General features: G+C 42.9%; 1 protein-coding gene across 1 annotated transcript; it reads left to right on the forward strand.

The window, feature by feature from the left end:
- The first annotated feature begins 3,229 nt into the window (after positions 1-3,229).
- On the forward strand, positions 3,230-17,300 carry gnai1 (guanine nucleotide binding protein (G protein), alpha inhibiting activity polypeptide 1). Its single transcript, XM_084039275.1, has 9 exons — positions 3,230-3,680; positions 10,942-10,984; positions 12,172-12,313; positions 12,627-12,784; positions 14,041-14,169; positions 15,403-15,532; positions 15,700-15,853; positions 16,509-16,733; positions 17,111-17,300. The coding sequence occupies exons 1-8, from the start codon at positions 3,563-3,565 to the stop codon at positions 16,697-16,699; spliced, it is 1,065 nt and encodes a 354-aa protein (XP_083895401.1). The 5' UTR covers positions 3,230-3,562; the 3' UTR covers positions 16,700-16,733; positions 17,111-17,300.
- Positions 17,301-22,577: the final 5,277 nt, after the last annotated feature.

Consider the following 22,577-nt stretch of genomic DNA (forward strand, 5'->3'; position numbering starts at 1 on the left):
TTAAAACTTCCTGTAAAATGTAATAAAATAAAAATGCAATTTCTGGTGAAGAATAAATTAGGACACGCCCACATCTTTTCCCACTTAAAATAGCTGAAATCACACACAGGTGTATGACATCAGGTGCACATGATTAGAACATTGTTACTCAGCATTTTGAAGAAGGCTTGCCCTATTTAAACCATTCAGTTTGGTGTGCTCCTGACTGTTGGCGTGAGAGTGAACACCATGGTGAGATCGAAAGACCTGCCTGAGGTCTTCAGAAAGAAGATTGAAGCAGCTTATGAGTCTGGTAAGGGATTTTAAAAAGATCACAAAATATTTTGAAATCAGCCTTTCCACTGTCTGGAAAATAGTCTACAAGTGGAGGAAGTTCGAAACAACTGCCAACATGCCCAGGTTCTGGCTGTCCAAGCAAGTTCACCCCGAGAGCAGACCGCAAGACCGCTTTTCCAGGAAGACATACCAGTAAATCCACCGAGGACTGGCTGAAAAACAAGTGGTGGTGAGTCCTGGAATGGTCCAGTCAAAGCCCAGATCTTAATCCCATTGAGATGCTGTGTGACTTGAAACAGGCTGTACATTTAAGAAACCCCTCAAACATCTCGCAGGTTAAAGAATTCTTGCATTGAGGAGTCTCGGACCGATGCCAGAGACGTGTAGAGGGTTACAATAAGTGTCTCACTGAAGTTATTTCAGCCAAAGGGGGTATCACTATTAGGGGGTAGGGTGTGCTAACTTTCTCCTCAGTTAGAATATGCATTTATGTAAAACAATGTTATTTTTGTCTTTCTTTTCCAGAGATGCTAAAAACAAGATAAGATCGATATGTGAACATTTCTTAATGATATATTTAATGGGGTGTCCTAATTTTTTTCATGTGACTGTAGGTTTAAATATAAATATGTACTAAAGCACCAATGACAAACGATAAAATGAGAAATACAAAGTCTATACACAAGTCAAGGCTCTGTAAATGGTAAGAATCCAAATCTTTCACATTTCTTTTTTACGATTGTAATTGTGTGCTTTTTTTTCTCTCTCTCTCTCTCTCTCTCTTGTATTTCAGTTCTCTCTCTTTTTTCCTGTCTGTCAATTTCTCATTTTTGGTGTTTTCCCCTCTTTTTGTGCTTTCAGTTAAAATAGTGCCATATTATAATTGTTAAACTTTAATTTGTGTTGTATTAATTATTGTTGTGGTTGTTTTATTTTGTAACTACAGCTCTGTTCTGTTAGGATAAACATTTTCCAGTCCATATTTCCAGCTCTGTAACTCTGACGTTACATATTATCACCACTGGAGGGCAGCACCACCATTCCCTCGCCTCCCACCGCCTGTTCAGTACAGGAGGCCTGCCCATGTGTTTCATTCCACCGAGTCTCTCTGCCAAAGACCTGCCTCTGTCTGGTCAAACCCCATTCCTGTCACAACAGTTCCAAACTCACCTGACTGACTGTATTGTTCTTGCAGGCCCAGCTTCAATATTTGCTGAGGAGATCAGTATGTGTGGTCATAAGATAAGACCTGGAGACTTTATTGAAAACACATCATTAATAATATTTATGACTGTTTTATACCCATCTAAAACAAACTTTGCAAACGGGAGTCATAGCTTTTCTTTCATTCTTATTAATTGGGGGTTTAATGAGTTATTTTTATTTTCTAGTCTGTGTTTTTAATATGTGTCATGTTTTGCTAAATTAAATTATTTCCTTAATCTCTACCATGGGTTAAAGTGTGTTTAACAAACCTGTTTCTCTGTGTGGAAAGACAACTGTGTACACAAATGACAGTGTGCCATCTTTTATTCGTTTATACATTTGATTAAATGAATAAACAGTGACTCACATCAGATAACCATTGTCCCATTTCCTTGTATGTTAAGATTTCCACACTTAGCCTCACTAAAAAATAAATATACCCTCATATTAACATATGGTATTAATCATTTATAACTAGGAAGATGAATGCACTTCATGTTAGATACAATGACAACCATTAAGGGATATACCTCTGGCTCTCATTTCAAACCTGGAGAGATTCCTGGATGACAAACAGGAACTCCTGCAACCAGTGTGGGATCAGAAACCTCCGATTTGCATGTACTCTTCCAGAAAAAAACCCACACATGCAAAATGAATCTCCCATGGAAAAGCAGGGTTGTTTACCCCATGAGGCTTTGTGTGGAATATTTCGACGTGAACACCGGCAACCTTTGGACAGACCGGCTAAATTATTTAAACCACAAACAATGATCATGTACAACCGAATGGGTGATGAGACCAACACTGCCCCAGTTAGAGGTTTGGTTACCATGGGAACAATGCATGCTAGAAATATAAGTTACACACTTACAGTATAGCATTAACAGGTAATTTGATCAGAGAAGTGTTAACTTGTGTTAATATGTTCAATACAAGGATTTTTGTTAAACTCACCATTTGATGCTCACAGGATAAATTATCATCTTTATTGTACATCATAATAATGACAGACACGTGTTGGGGCCAAAAAGTGAAATGATGTATTTTTTTTAAATGTAGGTACCAGTGAGTAAAGTTAGATTGTGTGTGCAGGTTTAAAATTCGTCCCGCTGTCCGGATGTTTCCGGTCTAGGCGCCTACCTCCAAAATAAAGGCGTCAAAATAATCTTTTTTTCCCTCTTCCTTTTTTTCCTCTTTTACCCGTAAGAACTGAAAAATAGATTGAAAATCATGCAATAAAAGCATTGTAAGAGATCATCCTCCATCTTGTGATATACTAATGCAAACCACCTTCAGGAGTAGTCAAACATTTTTGATTGATTAGGAAATACCAATAAGCCCATAAGACACATGCACACAGTAAGCGTGTTCCTTAATCTTTGATAGTCAATGGGGCTTAAAATAAGGCATAGGGAAGGATTTTGAGTTTATATTTGGGGGGATTTGCCCTGTACATTTGAGTCTCAATCAATTATATGGGGTTCATTTTACTCGACACTGTCAACTGTCTTTATTTGACAGTACACAGCAGATTGATGATTGAAAATTAAGGGAGAGAGACGCAGATAACACGAGGTAACCCGGATGCCCCCATTTTAAGTCACTTTGGGAATGAATGCCATTGGTACCATCATTTTGTCGTTAGGTTTGTGGAAATGACACCTTTTATTGTGAAGGACCGGAACGGAAGAGTGCTTGTTGTCGCTGCTGCTGGCGGAACAGCGAGCAGCTCTCTCCCAGTAGGAGCTGCACACACAACGTTAGCAGACGCCGCCGCAGCGAATGGAGGCGAACGGCTGGGAGACACATCACTGAGGAACTGTTTCGTTATCAAAAGATATTTCCCCTCGGATGCCAGGAGGATTTAACCCTAGAAAAACCCCGCGGGCAGAAGAAACGCCACGAAATTTCTCGAAAAGTCGACTCGCTTTCCTTTATTTCCTCTCAACAGATCGATTGCCTGTCATTTAAAAAAAGGGCGTGTGCGCGGGTGAAGGCAGTTTTAACCATTTCATGTGGGTATATGTGGTGTTTTAGCTATTTTTACACCATCTGGGTCTGAGGGACACAATCGAGGATGGGATGCACGCTGAGCACCGAGGACAAGGCGGCGGTGGAGCGCAGCAAGATGATCGACAGGAATCTGCGGGACGACGGCGAGAAGGCGGCCAGGGAGGTCAAGCTGCTGCTGCTCGGTAAGGAGGGCGAAGCCGCGGAGGGGAGGAGGAGGGGGGGGAGGCGAACTTCGCCGTGTGTTCGCCCACAGCAGTTGTCAGCTAAAAGTTTAAAGGGAGTGTGAAAACTGGTGTTGGTTATTTTTCCGGTTAACGGGTCGGTTTTAGGCGGTGTTACTTGTGAAGTGTTAACGGAGTTTTCAATTCCGCATCGCTAGCATAGCGCTGCTCCTCGTCCGCTAGCTTGTAGTTAACTGTCAACTCCGGTCACTGAATGCAACATGACGTTATTTACCCAACAATATTAAACGTCACAACTCAAAATATATATTAAATATGTGATACAAACATGTGTTTAATCCGTTTTAGTTCATTTTTTTAGTCAGAATTACACACATGGCAAGTTTTTTTCCCCTGCTGTTGGCATTACTCCCATTCTGCCGCCTCTACACCATTTGTATCGACTAAATCCGTTCAACAATGGCACATTTCCTCTCTTCACTCCAGTGCAATGCAGTTGAAAATAGGCCTACACTGACTGTGACTGAAAACTTTGTTGGATTCATCTTTTTTTTTTAAGGATGTTTTAAAAGGCCCAAATCTCTGAATTAAAAAGGTGAGCCTGCCATTTAAAGCAAATTGACTTAAATAAGTGAGCAGATGTGCATCATGCTGGTATGGATGTCGTGGCCTCATGACCCTTTCATTACTCTCAGCAGTAGTCAATTATGACGGACCTTTGTGTACCAAACCACTTTCAAAAACTGCAGGCCATGGGCTTTTATTAAGTCAATAAATCCCTTTAAAATGGTCATTTAAAAGATAATGAATGGCACAGTACACACACTTGCTTCATTATTGCAATAACATGCATTCATTAACCAGTGTTTTGTCACAACCAAATCGCTCCTGCTCAATAATGTGACCTACTTGCATTTAGAAACCAGCCATGTGTAAAGTCCTGGCATTACTTACATGTAGGGAAACCCTGTTATCCTTGTAAACAGAGGGTGAAAAAAAAAACTTTTCCGTCAACCCCCTTTGGTGGCCGGCTTTGGGAAATGTTGACATGCACACACATGGTATGTGGGTTACCAGGACACCAAGTCTGAAGCCAATACCCGTATCAGACAAACATCTAACAGAAGGCACAGAATAGGAGCTGTTAGTGGCTTTGTGGACACATTTGTGAGCCAGAGAAAGATAAATATTTCCTCATGTTCTTTGCATAATTCAGTGAACCCCCCAGCATTCTCCTTGGTATTCACTTGCATGCAAAAAGATCACAATCTTTACATTTCACGGTATATATATACACAACATTAAGTGTGATGTTTGTGTGGTGTTTTTGCTTGAATGCGAGTGTACACATTTTCTTCCTAAGGTTTAACACATTCCTCAGGTGCTCGGAGGCCAGATGGGGCTTGCTGATTGAAGCGGGCAAGTTAGGTCAAGTTTCTGCTATGCTGCTGTGGGCTGGAATATGAGTTTTCATGCCGTCGCTCCGACACAAACACTTCAACCGTTCTTTGTTTTTGTCAGAATAGACGCTGTGACAGTTGCGCCTTGGTTGGCACCGTTTCCTGCCAATTGTGTTTGAGTCATTTCAGCGTGGCAGCGTCTTCGGGTTACCGCCTGAAGTGACACGCCGGGCAGGCTGGGACACCAGGAGAAAGGAGAAGAGGGGCTGTAAGATGAGAACGCTGCTAATGACCAAAGCATTAAAAATGAAAAAGCTCTACCGCTGAGAGAGCACGGGATCTGAGTTAGGAGTTGTTTACCGTGTGGATATAAAAACACTGAAAAAATACTGTTTTGGAGTTGCTGATTCGCAAAAAATTCTGGAGGATACGTTTCTGTAAACCCACCCTGTCAACATCAATAACAAAAAAACGTCAGCAAAACCTGTGGCTTAGTAGTAAAAGGCTGGCAGGGTTGGATGGATGTGTTTGCTGCTAGGAGAGAGAGCAAAGTGTAGCTATTTGTGTCTGCAGCACATCTCTGGTGATTTGATGTCATTTGCTGTCAGGTTCATGTGTTCACCACCTGGTTCTCCGACGCCGTCTTCAATGTTAATCGCAGGCTCTTGTGCGCTCCCTGTCACTGACATGAAATCGTTACGCTGACGTCAAAACCCTCCAATTTGCATGGAAATGATTTGGATCCGTGCTCACTGTCCAATCCGAGCTTGGCTGGCAGCCAAGTGTCTTTGTAGCGGGCGGGGAATGGGATCTGTTTTATCCCCCTGAAAACTGAACATATTTCTCATTTAGCTCTTAGTCTTTATCTGGCTCTCATTTTATTTCCATCATCTCCAGGACCTAATTATCCTACTATTCATATCTACATGCCAAAATAGATTACAATCTCATCAGCCTAATTACGCTTTCTATAGCTGCCGTGCAACTGTGGGAAGATTTTATTAATAATCCCGTACCTTTGTTTTACATATCTCATCGTTCGCTCTTTAATGTCATATTTTTAAAACATGATGTAACCAGCGTCGTCAAACGTGGTGCAGTCGGCGGTGCCCCCTCACAACAGAGGTGGACAATCAAAAAGGCTTAATAGTTCGCATACCAGTACGGCTGTAAGCATCATTAGATATCTCCGGGAGTAGTTCGGCCTTAGCGATCGATCTTCTTGTTGGAAGATCGATCCTTCTGGTCGTTTCCCCCGGTGGGTAAAACTGCTCAGAGGCTCCTGGGATCCTCCATGAATGACTCATGCTTAAATCCCCCTCCCTCTTGAGGGGGGGAAAGGAAGTGGATAGTGAATGAGAGGAACTATGTATCATAATGGGAAAATGACTGTAGGACAAGAGAGAATGTAAAAGAGGAACCGGGATGTATATGATGGGATAGGAGTGGAAAACACACAGAGGGAGAGGGGGTGGATGGGTTTATGCTGCTAATGTGGTTTGCAAATGATGCCAAGCCCTCCTCAAGTCCTTGGACCGCTCACTGAAAAGTGTTGGGCCGGCAGCCTGGACCCGGCTGACCCACGCAAATGTATCTTCTTAAAATGAATCAGTGGACTGAAAAAAGAGGCAACGGTTGCCTTACAAGAACACGTTGCTATGGATGCATTTCTGTAAACCAGATTTAAATCATGTCGCACCAAGCTAGAAAACCTCCCTTCAAACAATCAGTTTAGTTTTTAATCAAAACTTTGATTACATTTAATATGTCATGCTCTTGCACCAACATTTTTAAACTCAATAAAAACTCAATTTTAAAATGTGATCCAGTATTAACTTTTAACTTACACTTGAGGAGTTTTAACTTTTAAAATAGCCGTGCTCTTTAGGCGTATTGAGCAGAATAATAAAATTCCTCTGAGAAAGTTATTTTGAGCATCGTAAAAATTAAGTTTTATGATGCTGCTGCTGAATTTCTCACAAGATACGATCAGATCAGCAAGCAAAGTGTTATGAAGCTGACCAGAAGGATTGAATCAACAGGCTGTGCTTTTTTTTTTTAATCTCCTTTTATTTGGCCGTGTTGCTCCATTCATTCGTTTTTTTCCCACAGGAGGGGAAGTAAGAGCTTCTCTGCCGAGCCTTTATGAGTAATGTTAGGCGAACAGACTTTTTATTAGCAAACAATGTAATGTTTTGTTATGGAATACAGAGCAGCAGCAATTGAGCCTATTTACGTGATTATTTTTTGATTGCGCAGCAGAGCTTTGCTTAATTTTAAACCGGCCTTTTTTAAGCCTAGTTTTGCTGATCTCTGATAATAACTATGTTATATCTTTGCTGGTGCGACCAAGCCCAAGATAAAAAGAAGTGACAAACGGTTAATCTATAAATCTAGAAGGGCTCGGTAGCCATTTTGATCACATTCGTCTCCATACAGCCATTGTTGCAAAACCTCTTTTTCGCTGCCTTGGGAAGATCAACCATGGGAAGCCAAGAGAAAAGATGTGTTTGCGGTTGCTAGATAGATACTAGTTAATTTCCACTGGAAGGGTAAGCTTGGATTTTCCTAAAATAGTTTGAACCGCCAGAAACAGAAACCAGCTGCTCCAGTGGTTTTGAGTCTGTGACTGTTTTTAGGTGGGTGTATCAAAGCTGCAGGGTGTGTAACATGACTCTGCAGGAGGACTGATAGGTCAGGCCTGTGGTACCGTGTCACCCGTAAAGGTCTGTGTGTGTGTGTGTGTTCGTGTGTGTGTGTGTCAAAATTAGGAGAACGCTGTGTTGTATTCCTCAGGCCTGGAGGCTTTGACAAGATCCACACCCTCATGATATCACCGTTGTAGAGAGGCCAGAGCCATGTCTCTTACATAAGCACAGAGCTCACGTCTGGTTGAAGACTCGGACCAGATTGTAGCGTTTTTGTTCAGTTTGAACCCTCGGACACTTCTGATATAGTTTCCTGTAAACCGGTCTCTCTCTGTGAGGGTTCGGTACTTTGAACAGTGATGGCAAATGGTTTCCCTGACGTGTTGCTACATTTTTACACAATTCCCGAAGGTCCCCCACAGTGATTCATCAAACACTGCTAATTCAATCACCGTAATACAAAGTGAGCACAACACCAAAGGATTTCTCAACCACTGTGACACGACTCATTACCCTTTCCGTGGAGTTTAAATGTGAACCGATTCTCATCACATTTCGGACATGTCTCGTCATGTCCCACTAGCGGCCCCACCCCCAAAATATTTCGGGAAATTGATATCATCACAAATCGTCATATTTGAGATGATTAAATCGGGAAATGTTTGTATGTATTTACAAGATAGAAAACAAACCAAGTCACAGAAACCATTGCAAAGTCACACAACTAGGGTTAGCCAGAAGTTTCCTTTTTATAAGGATTCTACTTTGAACTTTAATCTGAGCTCATAGCCCTCCTTAAGTGGATTTTCATGCATCCCGCACATTGAGAGGCACTGCGATAAAATGTGAAATGTCGGCGGCACTGTGAAAATGGCTCTTGGGCAGACGGACGGCTGTGCAACTGTGCCAGCTCACGGGCCAGCTTATCTGCCGTCTGTGTGCATGTCCCCCGGGCATTCGCACAGCCTGTGTTTGGCCTCGGAGCTGCCGCGCTACCGCCACTCCCCCGTGAAAGGCTCTCCGGCACCCGAGTGGTGACACGTAATTAAAATAATGTGTCCTCAGGTGAGTCACATCCAATTATCCTGAAGGTGAAATGCCAGCGCTGTAGTACCGGCGTGCAGTTACAGCTGAGGGAACGTTTGTAGGAATGCAGACAAGAGAGCGTGCACACTGCAGCGGGATGCATATTTACGGATTCATTTTGTGTTAAAAAAGAAATGAGCAATAATGCTCAGGCGTGACGGAGGCACAGCGAACAATGGCATTCGTCGAAAAAAAGTGCCGCACTTTGTCGTTTTAGCAACATCAGTAAAAGTGGAACTAGATTAGTTAGACGATCTGTTATGCAAGAGCAAACCATCTTCGTCTCTGCTGACAGTATCACGAGGTAACATATAGCAGTAGACTGCATGATATGACTCCACTTCCTCTTATTCTGTTTCTAGAGCTGCGAGAGGAGCCGGGGGTGTTTACTCAGGGAATAGCCACCCTCGAGTGGTTTGAAAAATCTTCCCTATTCACAGAGGAGCGTTACATCAGTGACAACTGGCCGGTTGCCTCTTTATAACCTCTATACGTCGCCACTGCTGTAATACGAGGACATTGAGTGCACATTTAGTAGAGCTAATGTAATTAACTGTAATACCCATTAGGGGACGAGAGTCTAATGAATATGGTTTATGAGGACATAACAGATGGCTTTGATTTGTAAAAGGAAAATAAAAAATGTAACCTCCAAGTGATTTACAGTCGAGGAGAAAGAGCAGATGTATAATACATGATGGTCCCAGTGGAGGCCAGTGTCACACACACACACACACAACCACAAAGCCTCCTCAGGTGACTGTGGCCTCACACTAGAGACGTCCTGGATACAACGCGAGCGGTTGCCATGGCCACTGTGACGTTTGTTTGAGCGGTCCACAAAGCAAAAGGCATGCCGATGGTGTGCTCTCCCACCGCCCGCTCCTATCACCAACGTACGATCTCACCGGTCAACTGCAACACTGTCAATCTAATTAGCCGCCGGCGAGCTTTACATCACATCACAACGCTGTTAATAATAATCAATTTTATCATCAGTTTTGCACCAACTACATTAAGGCCAAAGAGCCTTTGATGATGGGACTTTTTAGGGTTTTTTTGCTGATAAGATTCCAAACACACAGCTGACTTTCATAAAATGTCAGATTCAGATGCAATAAACTAAGCAAGCTCTATCACAAAACAAGTCATCCTACTGATCTTTGCCGATGATTAATCAGCGTATTAGGGAGGGCAGATGTGGGCGGTATACCCGTTTCATCAACGTCTCCAGTGTCACTTTCGGCCACGACACAGATTTTGCAATACCGCCTTTGCCGTGATAAACACGCATGTTTCGGTCGAGCGCGCACACACACACGTGTTTTGGTTTAACCCCCCAGATGAGGGAGATGCAACACGCGATGTACTGCAGAAACCCCACACAGTTTATACACTCTGTGGTTACGTACAGGTCCATCATTCTTATTTGTCAGTAAACACATCTGTTTAAAATATATATTTTCCTTTTTGAAGATATGCCCTTACATTGCCATTAGAGTGAAAATAGGTAGAATCCTGTTTTGAGTTTTAATTATGTACTACCGTGATGCAAAAAGATGCTTAAAAAAAATGCCGTGATATAAATTTTAGGTACTTTCGAGCAACCCCAAGAGGAGAGGCCAAACCATGGAAATGGAATAGGAGTAGAACGGACGGAGAACTGTTTGCCGTCTCCCGACTAGGTCAAACGAAAATGGAAATTGTTGTCGGTTGCTATGGCGACAACACACGTCATCGCCGCCCGTGAGGTGTGCTGCTCCATTCTACTCTGATTCTATTCCTACGGGCCAAACCAAAAGTTTAAAGACTGCTTTTAACATCAACACTGAAGTCACACACAAATACACACTTTGTTTCTCAGTTCTCCTTTGGTGGGGGTGGTTATGATCCGTTTTCATTTCCCCTCGTTATGCCCATGACCCCATTAGATCACTGTATCAAACATTGTTACTTCCTTTTTGATTAAAAAAGAAATGTTGGTAAAGGAAGTGAGTTGTGTGACATAAGGGTTGAAAAGGAATAAGAAAGAACATCCAGCGTGTTCCAGGCAACATCATCCTCTTGTATATAATAATAACTGTATTTAACCTCTCTAATAAACCCCTTTTTCTTTGTCTTTTCCAGGTGCTGGGGAATCAGGGAAAAGTACAATTGTCAAGCAGATGAAGTGAGTTCCTTTTTGGACCTTGTCTCATCAGATAAGCGTAATGGCACAGAGAGAGTATTCACAACACAAACAGTGTCAAACACCAATCACGCTTTTATATCGTCTCTCTGAGTGATATTATGTCGCATTACAAACAGGTACCATGCATAATGGATCATGACGACAACCCAGCAGAGTACATTAGTGTAAACTCTCTGCCTATACATCATCTACAGGGTGCAGGCCTCCTGCATATCAATTACATTTTTCATAAGCGCACTCATGGATACTCTCATCAATCAGCAGATATACACATGTCAGACACACTTCTTTCTTTTTAAGCAGCTATGATACTGCTTCGTTTCTTATGGTGCCATTAGAAATGTTATTCATTTATAATGATTATTTCGTGAATGAGCAGGTTTTTATATGCTACTGGTTTAAGTGTGTATACTACTGTAAGCAGTTGAAAGTTGCTTTGCGCACTCTTTCCTCAATGAAAAGAGACGTTTAGTTAGATTCTGTATTTGATTTTTTTTTGTCACCAAATCGTGTGGAAAAGATCCATCCAAAAAATAATTGATCAAACTAACAATTAAAGCTGAAACAACCAATTAGTTGATGGATAGAAAATGAATCTGCATCTGTTGTGGTAGAAAAGATCTTGGGACTTTTTATAGACCAAATAATTAATTGAATAATAGGCAGATTAATCAATATTAAAGACAATTGTCAGATGAAGCCCTGCAACTAAAGCTTACTCCTCTGCTCCATAGACCTATGTTTAGTCCAAAAACAGTTTTTAAAAATACTACTGAGCAAGACAAGACATTATTAATCAAGTCTCTATTTTTTATAATTTTGGTAAAAAGTAAAATAAACACTGAATTCCAAAGTCATAACTTTACATTTATGCATTCAGCTCATGCTTTTATCCAGAGTCTCATGCAACTGTTGTAATGAGCGTGTCAAGTCAGATTACAGACATATTGAATAAGAACTTATATTAAGAGGAATATAAGTACTCTTTTTAGGAAGCTGAAAAAGAGGAGCTCATTCATCTGGGAGAATTTGTCATGAGAAGTTGGCTTTTCCCGTCTGCGGTTGTAGCATTTGGAACAATTTGTTTACTGTTTTGTTGTTTATCAGGCAAGCTTAGGCAATGCTGACCGCGTTTCCCCCCCCCCCCCCCCCCCTTTTTTCTGCAGGATCATTCATGAGGCCGGCTACTCAGAAGAGGAATGCAAGCAGTACAAGGCTGTGGTCTACAGCAACACTATCCAGTCCATCATCGCCATCATCAGAGCCATGGGGCGCCTCAAGATCGACTTTGGGGATGCGGCAAGAGCTGTGAGTGACAGAGAGGGGAGGGTCATTTGGTGGGTTTAGAGTCCGAACCTGAAGTGAGTTTGTGATGTTGGAAGACAAGCAGGTAATGTCGGATAGTCAGTCAGCAAATGCTCCTGGGAAATGTAGTCTAATGTCTTTTTCAGGTGGTCTCCAAGTCAATTTAACTGTATTTTAGGTCAAGTGGAATTAGATCCCGCGTCCGGTGGTTCAGCTTGGTAGCAGGTTGATATTCCTGATAATGGTGGTCTAACGACTTGATGATCATGATGATGGGTGATTTCTGATATTGACTCCAATGCAACTCCTTTCCCAGGACGATGCGCGGCAGCTGTTTGTGCTGGCGGGCTCGGCAGAGGAAGGCTTCATGACAGGAGAGCTGGCCGGTGTCATCAAGCGACTGTGGAAGGACGGAGGTGTTCAAGCCTGCTTCAGCCGCTCCCGCGAATATCAGCTGAATGACTCGGCAGCATAGTGAGTCACAAACATGCACACTCACCGAAATAACCGAGGTAACGGTCGCATGGGTCTCCGAATTTTATGAATCACCTCCCTGAAAAGACCCAGCGGCCGTGCTCACACACCAATTTATGACGAAGCCACACCAGATGCACAAAAAAACAACTGTCATTCCACTGTAATCACACAGAAATCCACTGCTTCGGCCGTGCTCAGAGAGCCATGCCAACCATGCATCTGTCTGGACTTTTACTCTGTCAATATTTGCCCTGGTCTACCTGAGGAACGGTGGCTACAAAGCCAATTTAATCTTTGACCTCACACTTCAGCACAGCAAAACCATAAAGAAGTAATCACAGGGATACAGGGGAAAAGATCTTCTTTCTGCATCTAAACGGTTCCATTATTGTCCTTGACCGGCCTGAATCTTTTATATATTGTGCAAGAGACCTCGGCGTTGAAACAAATGATATCATCACGAGGCAGCTCTGGTGTTTTGTTAGGAGGAAAGCCATTTTCCTTGTTGTGCCGCTGCAGCAGAGCAAACATCAGCGGTTACGTCGAAGGCCGAGGGAGCTGTAGTTGTTGGCCTTTTTCTAATTGGTTCCTCTAATCCTGCTGTCCAGGGGCTTTTCGTGAATAGCAAAAACACCATTGCGCAACCTTGTGTGTGTGTTTTTTTCTTCACTTAATACCTTGTGAGACAAACAAAAGGCTTGTTTGGGTGAGGGGGAGATTACTTATGTCTGTCTGCAGCAACTAGAGGTCTAATCTCTCTTTTTTTGTAATTAATCAGCAATAACCTTGAGGTATTTGCTTGCTACAAAATATGTATGGAAATGTATGTTTATGTGTGACATACTTTTTGAGTTCAGCATATATGCCCATTCAGTGACAGCATTTAGAAATTAAAACAACGTGATATAAGAGTTTTCTCTTTTGTTCATAAATCATTGTCAAATCTGATTAAAACTCATATTGAAGATCAGTGAAATGAAAATTATATTTTCAGAATATTTGCTGCACTCATTTCCCTGTAAGATGGTGCTCCACATGAAGTGTTTCAAAGGGAAAGTCTGAAATATAGAAGAGAGAGTGAGAGAATGCGTTGGGAGTTGTTTGCTCTACTGGAACTCGCACACTTGACCTTCATACGTCTGAACAGTTTTCTCCCCTGTGTTTCCCCTCCTGCTCTCTTTTCTCACTCCCCTTCTCTCTCTCATGTGTTTGTTTTGCCTCCTCGGTGTCCTTTTTCTTTGTCCTCCTCTCAGCTACTTGAACGATTTGGACAGGATATCCCAGGCCACCTACATCCCAACCCAGCAGGATGTCCTGAGGACTCGAGTCAAAACCACGGGCATTGTGGAGACGCACTTCACATTCAAGGACCTGCACTTCAAGTGAGAATGTCTACACTGTACCAACTGGCTCAGCCTCAAAGCGCTTTTTACACCATGGCTTAATTAGCCTTCCTTCCTGTCACTGACTCATTCACTCACATAGAAATTCCCTCACTTCATATACAGCTGTATGTTATGACACAGCCTGTGAAGGTTGTGCGCATCAGCGATGACTCAGTCGTTTAAAAAAAAAAAAAAACAGGCAGGAAGTGGAGTCAGCAGGCCTGATGATATCGTGATACCAGAAGTTTGGTGGCTGATGCCGGCGTCGTTGAAATTCATGCTGTCGGGCCAAAAAACAGAAGGGAAATGCCTGTTAAATTATCCATAAACGCACAAATGTTAATGTTTTTCCACGCCATCTTTTTCTTTTTGCGACTTCAGACAGCTGCTTCAATACCGTCATGATGACACTCTTACCGTCACAGTTGTGTATTACAACACATTACAGCACTTCTTCTTTAAAGTAGCCATTGTAGCCCATGTAATGTAGGAATGACCCAGCTGTGGCTAACCAGCCATATCTAATATCAAAATCAAAGTACTTGTTTTTCACGCTTCCAACAGTTTAATGGCTTTTGTAATTGAAGGTAACCATAATGAAAGGAGCCTGGGATTATAAGTCGGGATGTTTTTCTTTAATGTTTTGATGAGTTAAATGTGATTCCTGTTAAGTAGACCAACAGGACCCATTGCAGGAGCTTGTTTTGTTGGCTCCCTTGCCACATCTGCATGTATGTTTGTGCGATTGTGTCTCTTTGGAATCTCATTTGAAAGCGCTTTTCATGGTTCAACCTGCTTTTCTTAAAATGATTCCTGAATGTGAGAAATGTATAAAGAGAGACTGAGTGAGACTGGCCCGATGTTAAACGTAATAAAGCAAGCAGTAACTATTCCCCCCCCCCCCCCATTTATTCTGTTTTAGACTGAGCAATTAGAAAATGGTGCAAAAGTCTGCTCTGCTCTGAATTGCTTTTCCTGTTCCACAATCAGTAAAGGCGTTTGTTGAGTGTCCTCGGCGCTGGTGTGATTTTATCAAAACTGTTTTCAATTAATGATAGACAAAGCATTTCTGTTTCCGTTCTGCTCCATCACTTGATATCATCTGTAACTGCAGCGAACCAGAGCAGCCAAGGCGACTCTTCCACTTACATTTGCCTCGGGGGAGGGTTTCATAAACACTGCTTTTATTGTGGACGTATGTTCACATGTTCACTTCTTCCCTCCATGCAGGATGTTTGATGTGGGCGGTCAGCGGTCTGAGAGGAAGAAGTGGATCCATTGCTTTGAGGGCGTGACGGCCATCATCTTCTGCGTGGCCCTGAGTGACTACGACCTGGTGCTGGCTGAGGACGAGGAGATGGTGAGTGCTTCAGCGCTCTGACGCATTGGAATAACATAATGGCGGGCACTCTGTGTTCTTACACAGCGGGAACTTTGTCTGTTTACTGCAATCGCGGCGGGTCAGGGAAGGATAGGATCGTTCAGGGCGAAGCTCGGTGTTCATCGTTGCGTTCCTTCTCCCCTCAGAACCGAATGCACGAGAGTATGAAGCTGTTCGACAGCATCTGCAACAACAAGTGGTTCACGGACACCTCCATCATCCTCTTCCTCAACAAGAAGGACCTGTTTGAGGAGAAGATCAAGAAGAGTCCTCTAACCATCTGCTACCCAGAATATGCTGGTAATATTGGCAGCATTGAAAGCGGCCCATTCATGTATTTACTTTGAAAATTATTAATCTGTTCAAAATGCTCTCATGGAGTTGAATGTGTGCATGCTGAGGATATTTATTTATTTATTTTTTATGAGAGTGATCCTATATGATGAGTTCTATCTGTCTGTTTGCTGAATGTAAGGCTGCAGCCAGGAGCTGCTTAGCTTAGCATAGCATAAAAACTGTAAACAGGGGGGAAACTGCTAGCCTGGCAGTGTCCCAAGGGATCAAATCCTGTCTACTAGCAAACTCATTATGATCATAGTGCATGTCATTGTTTTATATGTATAAAACTGAACTTTACACTTATGGTAGTTTTATGGAGGGTTATGTCTTCAGGCCGTTTTCGGATTATATGATGTTTTCTCGGAATCAACAGAGACATATCCAAGAAATAGTTCAGGACATACCCTTTCTGTTTTACACTTTGTTTTGTCTTTGGAACAGCAGTCAGCTTTGATAAGCAATAACATGATGACAGGAAATGTCCCCACTCCCTTTTACAAGAACAAGCACAAGGCCCAGTTAGTAGGAGGAAGCTCAGCCATGACACTCACTCCTAAAAACAGCACAACAGCACCCTTTTCCCCCCTTTGACGCCCTGCTCCTCGTCTTCTTCCAGGCTCCAACACGTACGAGGAAGCGGCGGCCTACATTCAGTGTCAGTTCGAGGACCTGAACAAGAGGAAGGACACCAAGGAGATTTACACCCACTTCACCTGCGCTACAGACACCAAGAATGTGCAGTTTGTCTTTGACGCCGTCACCGACGTCATCATCAAGAACAACCTGAAAGACTGTGGCCTCTTCTGAGGATAATGATACAGAAGATTATCGTTTTTTCTTGGTAAGGAACTCGTCAGAATCCTCCCTCCTTTTATCTGTCCTACAACCAGAGCTCAACCACAGAGCATCCATTTCGCCTGCCTCACATAAGCATATGCATGTGTGTGGCTCCTGGATGTCGGCACGTCAGCATTATTGACCGACTGTGTGTTTTCCATAGCATCAGGATGCAGCGGGAGTATTCAGAATCGCCGAATAATCAGCGCTTTATTTTTTATCTGAGGCTTAAATACATTTTCTGCTCCATTTAGATGTTTGTGAAATGATAGTAGCAAGGTCGAGCTCTCCAAAACCTCCCTTTTTAAAAAAAGACTCACACCCAGCCTTCCTCTACTTCGCATCTTTCATGTTTCTCCCTCTCTCCTCTTCTGTCCTCAGGCGTCGGAGCCCGTTTATTGTGCTTCTTTGGTGGGGAAGATGAGAAGAGTCGGGTGGATCAGTCACGGACCAGTGCTGTACTATATGCCACTTTTAACAGCTTTATTTATGTTTTTGTCTTGGGACATTTTTGAACTAGCATTACGACATTGTGTAGGATGTTTGTATCATTGTAAAAGCATCACAGCAACATTTTCCGCACACATTTTTTTTTTAAATATATATATATATTTACATACTATTTAGTTTTTAATTTTTGAGGAGGAGGAGATCATGTTTTTGCTGTTCCTTCTACCGCTGTCTCTGGAAAAGGAAACTTTGCTGTTGGTGGAAATGCTTCTTTTCTTCGTTCCCTTTAAACCAAAAGGGAAGAAAAGAGGTACAACTTCGAGTCCAGTTTGTTGGTACTTGTGCCTTCGCATGCCTTTTTACTGCGGTCGTAGTCCCAATGCTTGTTCTGTTGCCTGCTGAATTGTTCTAAACATAAAGAGGTAAACTGTTTTCATATGTGAGTGTCCCCCGCTATCTTCAATGTGCACACCACTGAGCTCTCGGGAGGTGGAAAATGTTCCTGGTCTAAAGGCACATGGGTCTCCATGGTGACCAACATGTAGCCTCCACAGTCCCCTACCCCCATCCCCCCACCAGCCATGACAATGGAAGGCCTCACTGGCCCAACAATACTGAGATGTACATTGCTACATTTGCCCCGCAGACCCGGGGTTCTGGTTTTTAAACTGTACAAAATATCCATTCTTCCCAATCATTCGGAAAATGGTTAGATTGAGGCGTTGGGCTTATAAGACGCTCAAGTGTTTCAAGACGGCGATAGGCACATTTTAATGTATATTTTAATGTATTTTAAGGAGAGTTTTTGGTGTTGAGGAGAGGAAAAACTGAACCACGGTTAAAGATTGTAAAGGTGAGGAATGCCGTCTGGAATGTTTTAAGGTTCAGACGCCATTCCTGGGTTGTGTCTAGTGGGGATTTGAGAGGATCCTTGAAGCCTTTCATTCAGGCGCTGGAAACAGATGGTCAAGGGAGGCTGGTCTGTGATTTTTGGATCAGTACTACTTTGCCAAAAAGAGTGACAAATATGGTCCTGGATCTGTTCATATAAAGAAACTGCCACAAACTGTTGATGTATGTGTATGTTCTCCACGAATGGAGAATCTTTGTAGACTCATCTCCCTTATTTTGCTAATAAAAAACATTTACAAACCACCAAGGAGTTGCTGTGTCATTATATGCTCATCTTCAACAGTTAATGAAGCATTTTTATACTAATTGAAGCAAATTATTGCACTATTATTAGCTGCTAGAGCACATAGCATGATGAATCCGTTTAATTCTGCTCTCTCATCCAGTGCAACTTCCCCTCAAATGTCATGCTGCTGTCACATGCTCTTCTAATGTAAAAAAAACCCTCAGACTTGTTAATGACATGAGTGTTAAATATGCTCAAAGATGCATTTTTTTCTATTATGGATCTTAAATGCACTTTATTTGAAGATGCTTTGTCAGTAATCGGTTACACACTCGTGCTTTGATGCTTCTGTATTCATGTAGTCGAACCGTGTGCCACTTTACATCTCCATGAGTGGCATATCGTATGTGTTTTCTTATGAAGCGAGGTACCTTGTTATCTCCAAAAAGAGTCCTGCAGAGGCAATTAGAAAAAAATGCTGTCAGTTCTGCACACAACCTTCATTCATTTGTATTCCAATGTGGCCTTTACGGCTGCACGGCCTGCAGATGCTCTCAACGGAAAGCTTTGTTTGGATTGGAAAAAAGATCATGGCTGTACATTTGGCCACACTGAAAGGCTAACTTGAATACACCGACTGTAGAAACCACCTTATGGGATTTTCCTATTAGCTACTGACTGCCAGCCAACTGGTGAGGCTCTCTCCACTCACTGATGCGTCTTTGATGTCACCAGAACACAATTTGAATTGTAAATGTGGTAGCATCGACCTGTGAATATCACCAGTGATGGCTTCCCTCTCTAACAATTCCCATTCAGAGCTCTACTGTCGCCTGGAGGCTGCGCAGATCAACCGACTGCATTAACTGATTTAGGCCACATGGGGGCAGCCTTTGTGGAGTTCCATTTGTTAACAGCTGCTTAATATTTACACGGGATTACCGTATTATGCGTTTGGAGTGACGTCTTTCTGGCCACCAAATCCGATGTTAATCTGCTTTGTCGTCTGTTTTGGTCTCCACCAACTACACCAACGTTAGCTGCTCCACTGTGTTCACCAGCTAATGCTAGCCGCTAACTTTGTCTGCTGCTAAGCTAGCAGTTAGCTAAGATAGCTGCGTTTAGTTAGCCCCGCAACGGCGAAACAGAGCATGTGGGTTATCAAATAAATTTATCACAGGGCAATGCCACGGAGTCACCCCTCACTGCCAAAAATGTGAAACCCGCATGCAGTTATCACTTTCAAGTAGGACTTGGATGCTAATTTAGCCCCAAACCAACTTACTAGCAGCCACTTTCCCACCAGCCTTACTAATTAGCTAAATTAATAGCATGTCATTGCTATGTGAAGACAAAAACGTGCATCGTTGGTGCCAGTCTGAACTTTTTCATTCACGCTTCCCCTGAACCAGAACGGACTTAATTATCACCTAATGTGATATTAATTGCAGTGTGCGGTCATCCCAGGTAAGCTAACGCTGACGTTTGTTTTTGTCCCCGCTGCGTTCAAGTTTGTAGTTTATATGGATGCTACTCGCGGTTATTTCTGTCGGCTGTTTCTTGGGCTTGTTTATTCAGCATTTTATTAAGGTTTTTCTGCTTGTGCCTGTATATAGACGGGACGGGTGGATCTCTACCGGGTTTAAAGCTAATGCGGTTGTGTTCAAGGACCCTGGCTGGCTGTGTTGGCATGCAGGTATCAGATTGTGTTTAATTTCTGTTTGTCTTGAGCTGGTGCTTGTAATCTCTCCATGTCCACCTACACAGTATGATTTCTGGCTGAAATCCTGGCTTACATCAGCTAGTTTTTAAAGCAACATTAAATATTATGCAATTTAACTGGCTGTTTGACAAAAAAGGTCAAAAAGGTGAAGTAGTTTGGCTTTCAAGAAAGAATTAATTGTTTTCATTCATCCAAAAGTAAAGAAAATACTTCACACTTCCTTTGCTTCTCTTGCCACAAAGGATTCCCTTTTCAATCGGGGCACCACAGAAACTTTGCATGTGTGCGTCATTTGTACACATGAACACTGCTGATTTGCGTATGTGTGCTGCTGCAGAAGACTTAACCCGGGCGACCTCGTGTTTATGGATGTAAAGAAAGGTGGAACAAGTCTGAGAGGGCTAGGAGATGAGAGAAAAGGCAGGGGGGGTTGTTGTCCCCCAAGGGTGCTGCTAATTGGAGGAATTTAAGTGTGTGTGCCGTATTAATAGCACCTTTTTAAAAGATCAGAGGAAGAAGAAGACAAGGGGGTGGCCATGATGAAGCAGTGTAAAAGCAACACGGGTGACACTGTTGATGTTTCTCTCAGCAATAAACAGAGGGAGGAGGGAGAGGAGAGGAGAGGAGGAGGATGGTGTAAATAGATGGAACAATGGAGGCATTATTTCAGTCTTGGTCCATCGCTGTGTTTACTGTCTGCGCTCCCCTCAGTCACTCTGGGGGCAGCAGTTATTTGGCAACCGAGATAAGACGGGCTTATCTGCTCTGCCGCCATGTCGGACAGGACGCATTGTAACAGCAAAGACACTCTTTGAGTCTGTGCCGCACATTCTTCCACACACTGGATCTCTCGCCGTGCCGTAGACGTCATGTGTTGGCAGTCTGTCTCCGGGGTTCGGCGTGCATGACGATTAGTTATGGTTCAGTCTTTTATCGCATAACTCTTCTATCTTTCAAACGATTTCTATTTTCTGCTGCCTTAGCCATGCACACAGAAGTGGCCTCTCTCATCCTGCGTACAGTCCGCCTGTCTGAGATATTTAAAGGGCCCATCCATTCAAGTTAAAGCAGATCATCTCACACGCCCCGGTTCATTCAATTTTAATTCATGCCAAATTTCTGAGACAGTACTGCATGTCAAATATCAAAAACACATTAACATATTAACACACAAAAGACAACATTGTGCATGTGCTCTGTGTAATTACCACTAATTATTATTGTGTATGGATGATATGTCATGACATAACACAGCAGCCATTTTAAAAAAAAAGCAAGTTATGTCATTATCATTAACATAATGAATTTTTTCATTCAAACGTGAGAGTGTGCGGCAGATCGGTTGTGTGTATTTGATACATGCAGGATGCTCTGTGTGTGTGTGTGTGTGTGTGTGTGTGTGTGTGTGTGTGTGTGTGTGTGTGTGTGTGTGTGTGTGTGTGTGTGTGTGTGTGTGTGCGTGCGCTCCAGCTGGATGCCTGCTGTCTTTGCTTCGTCTCGTCACCTGATATTTGCTGGCCATGTTCGTTCAGTGTGCAGATTCCAGCTTTCATCTCCACGCACACATGGAAGCAATAGCGTACACACGAACACACTCTTCCACCGTGATGTCATTGATTCCGAGCTCCATAGCAACAGTGAGCGAGGAGGCAAGGGGGGGGAGAGAGAAGCAAAACGGAGAGATATTCCTTCATAGTGACAGGATGAAGTTTTTATAAATAGCTCCTGATCTTTCTAGGTGTCCGACGACAGAGGTGGGTGGGCCTTCGGTGGCAGTGGTGCACGACTGAGGTGTTTCACCTGGGAACATTGTGTCTGGGGCTATTTCAGACCACACAGAGTGACGCCAGTCACCCATTGGCCCCGTAAGAGGAACTTTTCAGCATAAATAGGCATGCTATCTGAGGGCTTTATCAATGCGGCATGTGGAGCAGACAGCAACGTGAGGTTGAATGGGCTAAAAATGGCTCACAGCTGGCATGGATACCCTTATTTGCTCCATTCATTTAATAACTTTGTCATTTTTGTCCATCCTGAGTCATTCCCCTTTCTGCGTCCATGTGATTCGTGTCAATGTCCCTCCTGCGTGTTTTGAATTTGGTGTGCAGTCTTTCTCAAAGCTTTTCTTTCTGCACTGTAGTCAGTTGAATGTGTCTATACCAGCGGGTTTCACCCCAGGGCGCTATCGAAGGCATCACAAGATACCTTTTGAGATATGGCGAGATGATTAAGAAAAAAATAAGAGACTTAGAGTCAGTTATGCTACATAGACTCTCTTTTTCCCCTCTGGCATTTCTCACATTTTTGCAACAAAAAAATTATTGAAAATGAAAAACTGCATAGAGATGCACTGGTTGGTCATGGTCGGCCGTGACCGTCTCTGTGAATTGTCTTCAGTGTGAGTGAAGATGACATCCATCCATCCATCCTTCCTTCCTTCCATCCATCCATCCATCCATCCATCCATCCATCCATCCTTCCTTCCTTCCATCCATCCATCCATTCATCCATCCATCGTCTACCGCTTATCCTGTATT

Source organism: Eutrigla gurnardus (genome assembly GCF_963514095.1).
Source record: "Eutrigla gurnardus genome assembly, chromosome: 21".
Taxonomy (NCBI): domain Eukaryota; kingdom Metazoa; phylum Chordata; class Actinopteri; order Perciformes; family Triglidae; genus Eutrigla; species Eutrigla gurnardus.